The 12,673-nt window shown below is 42.6% G+C and overlaps 1 protein-coding gene across 5 annotated transcripts in view; it reads right to left on the bottom strand.

Annotated features, from left to right (window-relative positions):
* Nucleotides 1-12,673, bottom strand: part of dnmbp (dynamin binding protein) — a 49,112-nt gene that overhangs the window by 15,319 nt on the left and 21,120 nt on the right. For 4 of the 5 annotated variants that reach the window (XM_082544179.1, XM_082544181.1, XM_082544180.1 and 1 more), the window contains exon 4: nucleotides 10,167-12,338. In XM_082544179.1, the coding sequence (XP_082400305.1) occupies nucleotides 10,167-12,338 (2,172 nt within the window). Of the gene's footprint in view, nucleotides 1-1,950; nucleotides 3,900-10,166; nucleotides 12,339-12,673 lie in introns of those variants that run through there. The other variant, XM_082544183.1, reaches the window with a different exon arrangement.

Below are 12,673 nucleotides of genomic sequence, written 5' to 3'. Positions count from 1 at the left end.
AGCCTTAACCAACACCTCAATGTCACAGCGTAAGCCCAGTAAAGGAGATGGACTAATGTTTTTAGCCCTTCAATCAAATGCTTTACTCAGGACAAACCCCTGACAGGGCTGAAACAGTGTAACAAGATTAACGGATGACACTGCTGAGGCAAGTGGTGCGCGTGTGTGTTTTCAAAAATGCAATTATTTCTTTAATAAGCCTCCAGGGTCTTTCTAGCACACATGCACGCACACACATGCACGCATGAACTCAAGAGTATCAGTCTAGTCCTGCAGAGAAGGAGTCAGGGCAGTGCCGGCCACTGCCTGGCACCAGACAGACCCCCGCCATCCACTCACCATGCTGACGCTAGGGATTAATACTTGGACTGCCGAAATGTGCGGTGGGGGCTGATGTGGACTCTGTGTGTCTGAGTGTGAGTGTTTCTAGGTGACTGGGGGAGGGGTCATGGGGCGCCACCTGCTTCATCTCAGACAAAACAAAGTGAGTCAAAGTAGTGCTCTCCTTCACTTACATTTACCATGAAAAACCCCCACAAAAGAATCCCACACATCCAAGTTTTATGTAGTTTTTGGAACTTAATATTAATAACTTAGTAACAAAGTAGCCAAAGAAATTTGTGTGTTGAATTCTTGTCTTTTAGTCATTAAAAATGTACGTGACCATTCCCATTAACTAATGTATACTATGAGTTTTTAGAGTCAATACTTTTAATGCAAAGATTCATCTTTCATTCATTCAGGTACTGAATTTTATACATGTAAGAGAATTAATTTTAAGGGGGTTAACCCTTCTTTATAACCCCAAAATGAGGTTCTTGAAATGCCAATATTGTTTTTAATGATTGATATTGTTTTCCTTCTTTTACTAAAACTCAGGTATCGTGACCATTTACAAATACTATCCAGTTATAAAAGCTGCTCTATTGTTCACTCAAAAACAATTTTTGAGTGATTTTGTTTTTTGTTGCATTTGGCTCAAATGTAAAATTATGGTAGGAAGTTTACATAGAGTCATGAGAATGTCATGGTAAATTTAGGCTTTTCAATATTAATTACTGTTAATTTAATTAACTGTTTTTCAAAGATATACATACAGGCTCATATATATGGCTCATATATATACACACATACCTCGACTAATTTTTGGTTAAGTTAACTTAGCAGAAATGGAAGTTCATTTAAATTGGTTGACTTCCTGGCTTTAAATGTAATTTAATTTCTTGTCTTTTAGTCATTACCACCATTACCACCTTGGAAAAAGAACAGTTCAAAAATAATATTAAAAGAACGATAAGTGTAGGTGAACTTCTGCCCAAAACTGTATATGTATAAATTTAGAAAAGATTTTTGTACAAAACAGAACAAATTCTGTCAGAATCAGAGCCACTTTAGGCAACAACCTTTTTAAGTGGGGAATTAACTGTAAGCCAGGCTCATTAAAACAATTAAGTCGACAAAATCTTGACCTTTCAGTCATGCAAGAACTGAGCAGATGAGTTACGTGTGCACACCATCAGTGAGTGGAGAGCATGAACACAAACAGGAAACACAAATGAGGAGAGCCAACAAGAGCCAAGTAAAGAACCTACAAAACCCGTTCTGCAGTTTCTTATGACTACAAAAACATGACAGCTCACTTTCATCTGAGATAGGTGATACTGAGACACACACACCACTTTCAGCACTCACTCTTAAATGAGGTAGGAGGTGAGTGTGACTAGTCAGCACTCTGAGGCCCCCCAACATTGATTAGAAAAGCACCTCTAGAGGTCACAAATGACAAGTGAGGACTGTCAACCTCTTAAGCCTGTTTTACCCACAATAACTGTGACTGAGGCCTTCATGGCCTATAGAGTGACGTTCACCAGAATTACAACTGATCAAGTGACCTGACTTGTGCAAATATGGGAAGCACCTTCTTTCATGTGACAGTATCTTTTTGTTTACCTTGCTTTTTTTTCCTGGTGGTGGCATACTGGGACTGTTGCAGTGAGCTTGGAGCAGTCTTCCTGTAGATGCTGTTACGATCCAGTGAGCCCACATAAACAGGCTTCCGGCCCATTTTTGAACTTGCGCTCCCCCCGCTTGACTCATATCCCTTCTCCTGCTCATCACTGTGCACAACCGGATCCTCAAATGGTTGTATTTCACCGAGGGCCAATGTTTGGTTCTGCTGCTCAACCCACTCCTCAGTCTTGCGATCTTTTGTAGGGTATTCCTCATATTGTGAATCTATAGACAGTGAACGCAAATCTCGGTATCGGTCTCGATACTTGTCTCGATACTCTTCCTTAGAGTATCGGCCATCATCCTCACGGTCGTAGTGGTCATAGTGGCCCGCAGCCCTCAGGTCAAGGTGTTCCCTTGTTTTGTAGTTCTGTCTGTGGTCGTACTGATCATCTCTCCAGTCATCTCCTGCGTCCTTGTATCTGTAATACCGGTCCCTCTCTTTATAATTCCAGCGTCCATCAACTTCAGAGTCATACTGGTGTCTTCCTCTACTGGTGTACCGTTCGTCAGCTCTTCGGTGAGCGTCCCTGTTATCTTCTCTGCGGTCATAGTGATGGTCGGCACGCCGATCGTAGTGATAGTCCTTCTGTTTTCGCTCATCATAGTAGCGGTCCTCATCTCGACGATGGTGAGAGTCCTCGTCTCTGGAGCGATGCCTGTCTTTTGAGTCATAATAATCCCTGTCAGGGTCACTGTAGTATTCACGGTCCCTGTAATTGTCTCTGTGTGAATAAGTGTTTTTATGATCATGGTAGTCTTCAAGCTCACTGTTGTAACTTTCATGCTCTCTGAGATCATGTCTACGGTGTTTCCGGCTTTCATAGTATTTCTTTTCCTTGTCTTCGTAACGCTCATTGTATTTCCTTTCATAATAATCCCTGTGCCTGTATTTGTCATTGTACTCATACTCCTCCATGTCACTGTGACTACGATGGTCATAACGTTCAGAGTCACTTTCTCTTACCCTGCCATCTCTCCTTCTGTCCTTGTCCAGTGTACTATAACCTTCTTGAGTTCTGAAATCATGAGTTCCTTGTTCTTGTGGCACTCTGTTGTAGCCCTGGTGGCTGTAATCTTCAGGACCCTGATAAAAACAATGTTTGCCTTTCCATTCTGATATCCTCAAGTTTAGGTGACCATCTTCTGAACGAGGGTGAAAGTAAACGTCCTGGCCTTGAGGCCTTGTATCCATGAAAGCTGCCCTATGACGGTCTTCATACTCCCAGCTCTGTTGGTGGATGACGTTGCCCTGTGTAACTTGGGCTTGGTACTGCACTTGCCACGGAGGTGGTACATGCATAGGAGGCTGTATCGGGCCAACGGGTACCATTGGGCCAACGGGCACCATTGGGCCAGCTGGCACCATTGGGCCACCATGTACTGGCATAGGTGGAGCTGGAAGTGGGTCACCGGGATGCGCTAATAAGACTGGTCCCTGAGGAGTGCCAGGAGGAACGACTCCATACCCTGGATATCCAACCTGTTGCTGCTGTAGCTGCAGTTGTTGTAAATGTTGCAGATGGGCAATCCTTTCCCTCTCTTTTGCCAAGTCAGCGTCCCCCAGCTCCTCCACGCTTTTTCCTCTCCTCATTGGAGCACCACCTGGATGATTCCAATCCACTGGACCAAACATGACTGGGTTGCCATAAACTGCGGGGCTCTTCATGCCTCCTGCTGTTTAAATCAGCCTGCCTGGAGCTGATACAGTTTCTTGCTCAACGTGGCTTAAAATCTATTTCCAAAGTCCTGCATTCCATAACAAAGCGCTGTGGGAGACTCCACCTGCCTGACATATTGTCTGTAACTCTCCACTTGTTCTTTCTGCCTCCTCTCCACTGCCTCCGCAGGACTGCCTGGCCAAAGCACCTCCCCAACCCTCAGCGCAACTGAAACAGTCCTCCCCGTAGCCACCTCAGCGAATCATGGAAGGGAAGGAGTGGCCTCCTTGGGTTAATGATTCAGTAGAGTCACATGAGTGGAAGCTTAGCCCAACAGCTCCTCCCATTGTTTAAACTGGTTAGTAGCTGTGTTTGCAGGAAAACAGCCTGTCTGGAGATTTTCTTTGAAGGTAGATGAGGACAAACTTCACAGTCTGCCTTTGCATGCCCCCCCCCACCCCACCCCCCACCCCACCCATCGCATGAACAATCCTGTCTTTTCTTGTATCCTGTTTTCTTTGTTTTTGTTCTTTCCGGTGGGCTTCAGTGCAATTCCCACCACATCACTGACCTAACTCACTTTCGGCTGCGTGTACAACCAGCTTTAGTATTGCTATTGTAACTTTCTGGTGTTATCTTTAACTCATTCACTGCCAGCCATTGGCAGTGAATGAGTTAAACCCATTGACTCATTCACTGCAATTGACGGCTATAGACGTCAATGGCAGTGAATGAGTTAACCTTGAACTAACTTCATCCTTACAGTTTGACTTTGCCCCTGCATATCATGAAAGTGCAACCACTAAGACACAAAGACTGCCACGTGATGTCGTTGGAAAGAATTTCGCTTTTAAATGTATAAATGATTAAAAGATGAGTGTGAAGCAGCAAACAAGTAAAGTATCTGTATTTATTCACCGAGTGTGGAGAGGGAACGTCTTTGAAAGCATATGCAGCCTGATCAAGCCAGAGCAGCTAGTGAAAACGTAGCTGCTGGTGAGTACAATGAACTATTGTTGGAGACTGTCCCCGCTCTCAGAAGAGACACGATCCTTTGAGTGTGAGAAAAAAACTGGGCTATTCATAAAGCGGGAGTATAAGATCGCCTCCCTTAATCTCCATCAGTTCCAAAGGGACAGGTTTAAAGGGACCTGCTTAAACTAAAATGTTTAAATGTTTATGTGATACACACGGAAACATAGACATGAACTAGTTTTAATCTAAAACATAATTGGTTGGTTCACTGAATACCTAGTTTAGGAATTACAGGGCAAATAAAACCAGGCTAGTTTATAAAACCAGAGCTTATGTCTCAATAAAAGGCTTTACGAATGTTAAATTCAGAGAAGAAAAGTCAAAATGAAACACAAGCACAGATGCAGCTAAAACAGACTTCAGAGTCTGTGAATACATTACAAAATACAGCTGTTTTTAGTCTTGATTACTGTAAGTATTTAATATCCATGATTTAGCAACTCATCCGTCAATCCTCAGTTTCACAAGGTAGGACTGAGTATAGAAATCCTACTTAGACATTGTTCTTTTCTTACATCAGACTTGTTTAATTATCAGTTTTCAACATCTCAGCTTTCAATAGCAGAACACGACCGAAACTGTGTTTGTGTGCTTGGCTGCAGGAATGTCAAATACAGCATTCCTCTCTGTGGCTGTGTCCGCTTACGTGCATGTGCGGGACTTGATTAATAATTAGATTTCTTGCAAAAGCAACATCCAGAAATAAGGTCATATATTAAGCCTTTCTACTTTCTCATAGTGGGCCAACTGAGGGAAACCTGAATCTGACACGGATACTGCAAACCGTGACAAACAGATCAGGATCGGGCTGTGGTGTCGTGAAAGTTGAAGGGAGGCGTTTTAATTAAAAGGTACTCAAGGTCAAAGAGCTTAAAGAGAAAAGAAAACCCTGCACTTGTCTGTAAGAAAGGGAGCACTGTTTACTGCCACCAAGCACTTTTTAAAGGCTTTTTTAAACAGGCTTTGTCACATAATTACTATAGCATATAGAACATATGGTACTAGTTGGACAAAAAGATCAAAACATTAGCTTTTGGCACAGTCGTATCACATAAAACATTTTTGTCCTACAATATCCACAAACTCATACTAACTGCACATGAAAGAAATCATATCGAGATTATATGATGAACCTCAATAAGCCATATTGTGACATGCATCATCAGCTATAGGTTTGAGCCATACAAACAATACTTAAATGCATTTTTCTCCTCTTTTTATAACACGCTGTTCCCAAAACATTGATGCTGTTCATCTGGATGTAGCATTTTCAGTGGGAGGAATATCGTTTAACATTTCACCCCAAAAGGGACGTGTTTAGCATTTAAAACTTATTAATAAACCCTGATTAATGTAGCATGTGTTCAAAAATATTATCCCTGTTTATGGGTTTGAAGTGGCCTCAGGAAAGTAAATAAAAGGCGGAGCAGTGTTGAAGTTACTCCCTGCCTTGTCACAATAAGCTTCTATTGTCTTTTTGACGTCACACTTATAAACACACCCTGTAAAAGCATTCATTCCTAAGTGGCGCGTGTGTCTATACAGACACATAGCATCAGGATGACAAACGAGTTTTTTTGCTACAAAGATCCTGAAAGAATTCCTGATATGTGCACACCTTTATCCAAGCATTAAATGGGAATAACAAAGACAAATGTAATGTTGTACCTACACTGTAGACTAAAAGCTTTTCTTTGCAATGCTTTGATTATCATGTCAAACACTGTTTTCCTCTTCAGCAAATACCAAAGGAAAAAGGAGACCGAATATCTGATTTATTGCTGTGAATGGAGGGTGAAAGAATTCCTGCAGTGTTGTAAGGAAACAGAAAATATGTGGCTGTATGACCCTTAATGGAACCTGTAGCCACCAGATCCTGTTCCTGCCCTGAGGCTGATTGTTTTAGTAGCAAACACCAAGACCAAGAATTCAAAAGCACAGGAGAGTGATTGATAAAATATAATCATTATGAGTGATTGGATTTAAGGCTTCTTAATGAAGACTAAAAAACTATTTTAAAGTGTATTAATAATTAATTAAACTAGTACATGCCCATACTACAGTTATCTGGTCTGCTTGTACTGTTGACAAAGTGATATACTTACTCACTATGAAAAAAGTAATAAACAGTGCTGTTTATACAAACAGAAGATAAATAGGGATCAGATTTTTTAAGTGTCCTTTTTTTTTTTTAGCTTCGCTACTATAAAAATGTCATTTTAATCTATTCTCAGATGGTGACATCAAAATGTACTACTGTGAAAAGGTCCTGGGAAAAAAAGACATCTATTTCTTTTTATTTTACTGGGAACGTGGAAAAAATACGTGATTCAATTTACAGAAACATGCATGTAAACAAGCATATAAGACAAAAAAATCTGAGTTTGTACAATTCTATCGATAAAAGTCATCCATCTTTATATTTCTTAAGTACGTGGCTTTCAGATACTATTCATCTGTAGACAGTTTGTCTTTCTCTAATAGGCTGTTCCAATGCCAGCATGTTATCTAAAGATTACTCATTTACGGTGGACAGTAAAGCAGCTGAGGATTGGTTCCTCCCATAGTTTTACAGTTGTTTTGCTTTTACCAAGTTTATAGTGGTTTTCCACTTCTAAGTATTGTTATATTTCTATCATGATTGTTTAGGCATGCATCGCATGCTTGACAAGCAAGGATATATATTTTAGATGTTATAAATGTCTCTTTGTGTTCCTCTTCCTATCCCTGTGTAAAGCACTTGGATGTGTAGTGACGCAATAAAGTGAAAACTACACATAAATTTGACTCGAAATTCCACTAAAGAAAATTCTGTGTTTTTGCAACAGGCTGCTAGTACAAAGTGCCTAAAGGTCGAATTTATGTCTAGAAACACTGGTTCCTTAGGTGTCTTGTTTATGTTTGAATGATCTTTAGGTCATTATGAAGTGATTTATCTGCAATAAAATCCTCTGAAAATGGTCAGGTGCAAGGACTAGATTGGCTGCCTTTTCCCTCATTTTCAATGTCCACGGAAAAATTTGAATGACCTCCAAAGATCCTAGAGAAATATTGCTCCAAATCATTTTAGCAAAAATCAAGGCTGGTTCAACAGAAGCAAATGATAAAGAAATGAGGGGGTGGCTCAAGACTTGCACAGTGCATCATATATATATATAATAAAATCAAGCTTTGTGGATATAAATTACTCTTCTGTCATGAAATTAAAATCATACAATGCTTCATAAGAGTTATAAGGGTATAAATGCTAAAAATGGGACATTTTAGCCCATTGCTAGATGGTTTCAGGGCATAAATAATATCAGACATAATTATCTGATGTAGATAAATATTGGCATAATATAACTCCTTATCATATAGAAGTTTAAAGACATTATCTGCTGGGAAAATACCTCAAAATCATTTATTACAATGATGCAGGATTTACCTTAATAGCCATATAAAACTTGAGAAGTGGTAGCTATGATAGGAAAAATATTTTATAACGTAATATTTTGTTATAAGTGAATATTTTTAATATTTTCAGAGTAGCACTAAACCTTCAACTCCTATACTGCTATAACCCACAGGGACCGTAACTTTGGTTGTGCAGCTTACGTCCAAACCAAAATAAATTACTCAGTCAATACAACACAGACTGGTAAATATCTAATAACCACATCTCTTACATCCCCATAGAATTCAGTCTCACCTGCCATTCTGTGTGCCGTTGCTTTCTGAGTCCAAACAGTGAGGAGAGCTGTGCCACGGGCCATGTCACAGCTCGCCACAACCACACTTTGGTTCCCACTCTAGAGTGGGCCATGCTCCGTCTCCACTTTATGCTATTACAAAATTCCCCAAATCCCATTCAGTTCCCCCGGGATCTTTACTCATCTTGGAAAGGAAGCGACGATGGAGGGGGGAAACAGGGGAAAAGGTCCAGAGGGAGAAACTTGGAGTGAGTACGAAAGCCACTTATGTGGCACTGCTAACCCTTTCACTATGTGCAGGAATGCAATTCATATCTATGTGAAAAAATGTTGGGCTACCAAAGACAGCACAGTGCGCCCGGACGGCAGCAAGCAATGAAAGCCCAATAGCTCTGAATGACAGTGATCTATCAACTGCTGGTTTATTTTATCTACAACTCTGGACGAAGATCATTTAATTTCATGTTATTTACCAATCAAATAATTACGTTTTTAAGATACTCTTACACTTAGTTATGGAAATAATTTACTGCTGAAGCAGGAAATCACTGACAGCAAACGAGATACAAAAACTGTGAACAGCAATAAAAACCTCACTGTAAAGGCGCTCCACAGTGGTTCTGCCACATTCGCTGTAGTTTTATCATTAGCACTGTACAGAGGGAAAGCAACCCCCCCCCGACATGTACATACACACCACAGACAGACAGACAGTTATGATAATCCTTAATTTAAATATACAGTTCCCCTTCCGTTGATGACTGCAGACAGTAAATAGGGATGTTTGGCTTAAAATGTTTATATTTGTCTTGTGTCTGTGTGTGTGTGTCTGTGTGTGTGTGTGTGCACCATGTTTAGATATCTTTGTGAGGACCAAAGATTGGAATGCTACTACACTTGTGGGGAGCGACGGTCCCTTATGGGGACAAAATGCCTGTTCCCACTAGTTTGAGACTCAAAATGTGCTTTTAGTGTGAGGGTTGCAGTTAGGTTGTAGTTAGGTTTAGGCTAAGTGTTAAGGTTGGGCTTAAGCGTTATATCAATTAGATGTCCTCACTAAGATATGAAAACAAGTGTGTGTCTCAGAGATTTGGACAACAGGTCAAAGAGGAAATCTAGTAAATACCAATGTCTCATTTTAAAATTCTTTTTATATTACATTTTGTCTTTGGCGAATGAGGATTATCCCGTGAAGTAACCCACGGGCAACAAGAGCAGCTATGACATCAACTAAAAACAAGACTTTCCTCAGATTTGATTTGTTCTGCATTGTTTCTGTGTGTATGCAACTCATCCTGTAAGCAAACCGTCAAACTTGTGGAAAACATCTACATGGAGATGCCGATGTGCACTTTGAAGAAGCATCTCTAACTTTCTGTTAAAATATCACATTCAGACTAAATAAATATACATTTGCTGGGAATAGCAGTTGAACAATTGTAACATGCACTGTTATATAGTTACAAATATCCAAACTTCTGTCTCCAGATGATGAATATTTAATTGATAAATCGATAATCAGAATATTTGCATATTAGATTCTTGTTGACTGTCACCTAATTAATTATTCGACTTACTGTTGCAGCTCTTCCCATAGCTCTATTTTAATCTGTCCTTGAGATATTTACAAGTTTAAAATCGAGCCCTCACCTCCAACTCCAATGACTTCTATCATGTCGTCATTACTGAGAATACCTAGTTTACGGTCTCGCCCAATAAAACTTGCAATCCCATGTAACCTGATCCTCCGACAGTTTTACCATCTTACCTTGTAGCTGCTGCTGCTCCAGGGCCAGCGTCTCCAGCGTGTAATTGCAGAACTCTAGATTCTCCAAGGCCTGGACGCGGGCTGTCTCATCCTGCTCCTCCTCCTCCAGCATTGCCCTGAGTTCCTCCGCCGTGTGTGCGTAAGCCTCCATGTCGCGTTCCACTTCTTGTAGCCGTAGCAACAGCTGTTGCCTTTCCTCCTCCTCTTCCTCCCTCTGTGTCTGAGTCTCTAGCTCCATCTCTCCATCTCTCTCCAGCTCTTGCTCTGCCTCAAGCTGACACTGGATCTCATGTTCCTGGGCAGCTTCAGGGTCGCCCTGCTCAACCTGGCCTCCCGTTGTTTGGTCGAGGAGGTTTGCAGCCGGCTCGTCAGGGGTGTAAAAGATGGGTGTGTTGATGAGGGAGTTGCCGGTTGGAGGAGTAGTGCGATTCTGTCTCGGGCACCGGGGAGGAGGGCGTGGAGCCGGGCGAGTCGGTTTGTACGCAGCTGGAGCTGGTGGGCGCGTGGCTCTGGGACGAGGAGGCGGAGGGCGGAGGGTTCTGCGTCTTTCCAAAGAGTGAGAGTCAGACTGCAGGAGGTGGGACACAGGAGAGTGTGAGGAGCCTCGAATGATATCCCTTTCGTCTTTGTAGTCCACGATAGAAAAGTGCCGTGAGATATGGGGCTGATTGCTCAAGCTTTTCTCAAATTCAAAGAGCTGCTGTGACAGCTTCGTCTCCAGGTCACTGGTCGAACTTGCCAAGGTTTCTAAGGTTACGGATGAAGGCAGTAGCCCATTAGAGCGACGTGTCATCTGTTGGTTACGCAGGCGGATCTCAGAGCTCATCATATCAGCATCGCTGGCACTTGCATGGCGAGTTAGCCTCTTATACTTTTGGCCCTCCACACTGTTTAATACCTGACCTCTGTTATTGATGGAGGCGTTCTTTCTTTGCTGCCTCTGGTAATATTTGCTGTCTTTAGACCACCCAGGTTGGGTGTTATGAAGTGTTAGGCTATGACTTAACCTGGGTTGTTGATGCTGATGGTTACCATTGGTAGAGGTAGGCAGATTTCTGCTAGTAGCTGGGCCAACGTGCTGCCTATGGCTATGTGGGGGAAAGTTAGGCCGTGGTGGCAGCCTGGGCCTTTCTGGAGTGGATTTCGGCCTCTGAGGCCCCCTTTGTGCTGGGGGGGCAGGTCTACGTGGCTGAGAGTCAGCCCTTTGACCACAGTCTGTCTGCCCTGCGTTACCAGTCTGAGCAACAGTACTTTGGTTTTCACATGCCCACCGGTGCTCCTCAGCCCTCTCAAAATAGTCCAGGTCCCACACTGTGTGATCCTCATACATGCTCCACTCTTTCTCTGGATCACTGGGACATAAAGGATCAGAGGTGTGTTCAGTATTGCTGACCTCCTTCTCTTCTTCCGGCTCAACAACACCCGTTTCTTCTGCAATTTTTTGAACATGCCCCTCTATTTTGACAAAGCGATGAGGAAAGATACCCCGCTGCCCTCGCACCTGTCCCTCCAGCCAACCATCTTCCAATGTGCCGACAATACGGATTCGATCCCCCACATCAAAGTCCAACTCGCCTGGTTCCATGGCTCGAAACTCATACAGTGCTACTCCATAGACTCCGCCCTCCTCTTCCTCCTGCTCTTCCTCTACTACTTTTTGTTCTTCTTCCTCTCTCAACGTTTCCTCCTCTTCTTCCATTCCTGCCTCCTCATTGCCCTCTTCAGCCTCAAAGGCATCCTCGTAGATGCATGGCTGAGGGTCTTTGTTCAAATACTGGGAGTCTACAGGTTCCTGAGGAGACCGAAGGGGACCTGATAGCTCCACAAACCCCTCTGGGAAGTTTCCCCTGCGGCCATCAAGTTCGCCCTGGAACCAGCCCGGCTCAGGCAGGCCTGTGATGATGATCACGTCCCCCTCACGGAAGTCCAGCTCCTCACTGAGCTGCGCATGGAGGCTCATAAGGGCCCGGGCTTGACCTAGAGCATAAGGTGGGAGCTCTGACGCCTGGGCCTGGGCTGAGCGCTCAGACAGCTGCCGGGAACGGCACGAAAGGGTCAGCTCCTTCACACATGATGTCGGGAAGAGACCACGGGCACCCCAGGCATTACAGCCACGTTGCCAGATTTCTCCGAGGTCCACGGACCCTCCTGCCTCCCCAACTACCACATCACCTGAAGAGACAGAGAATAAAGAGGATTTAATTTAATCTGGATATTAATGAAAATAAGATTATTAAAGGACAGAGAGTTTCTGTTCTGTCACTTAAATGACTGTTGATAAGATACACATTAAGCACACAAGAGCTCATGCTAGTTCCCTAAATAAATCTACAGTAAAGATGTTGTCTATATTCTTACTATTCAACCAATTAAACAAGAGCTCTCCTGCTTGTGTGCGGCCATAAACTAAGAGCAATTTTATTGATATATAGTTACTTGTTTTTCTTCACTTTTTGCAGAACATTGATTTTTTTTTTCATGTTTTTGTGTGAAATCAAGTTGCTTGG

Source organism: Aulonocara stuartgranti, assembly GCF_965226115.1.
Source record: "Aulonocara stuartgranti genome assembly, chromosome: 8".
In the NCBI taxonomy this organism is placed as follows: Eukaryota; Metazoa; Chordata; class Actinopteri; order Cichliformes; family Cichlidae; genus Aulonocara; species Aulonocara stuartgranti.
The sequence above is the reverse complement of the archived record's forward strand: the minus strand, read 5'-3'. Positions and strand labels throughout refer to the sequence as shown.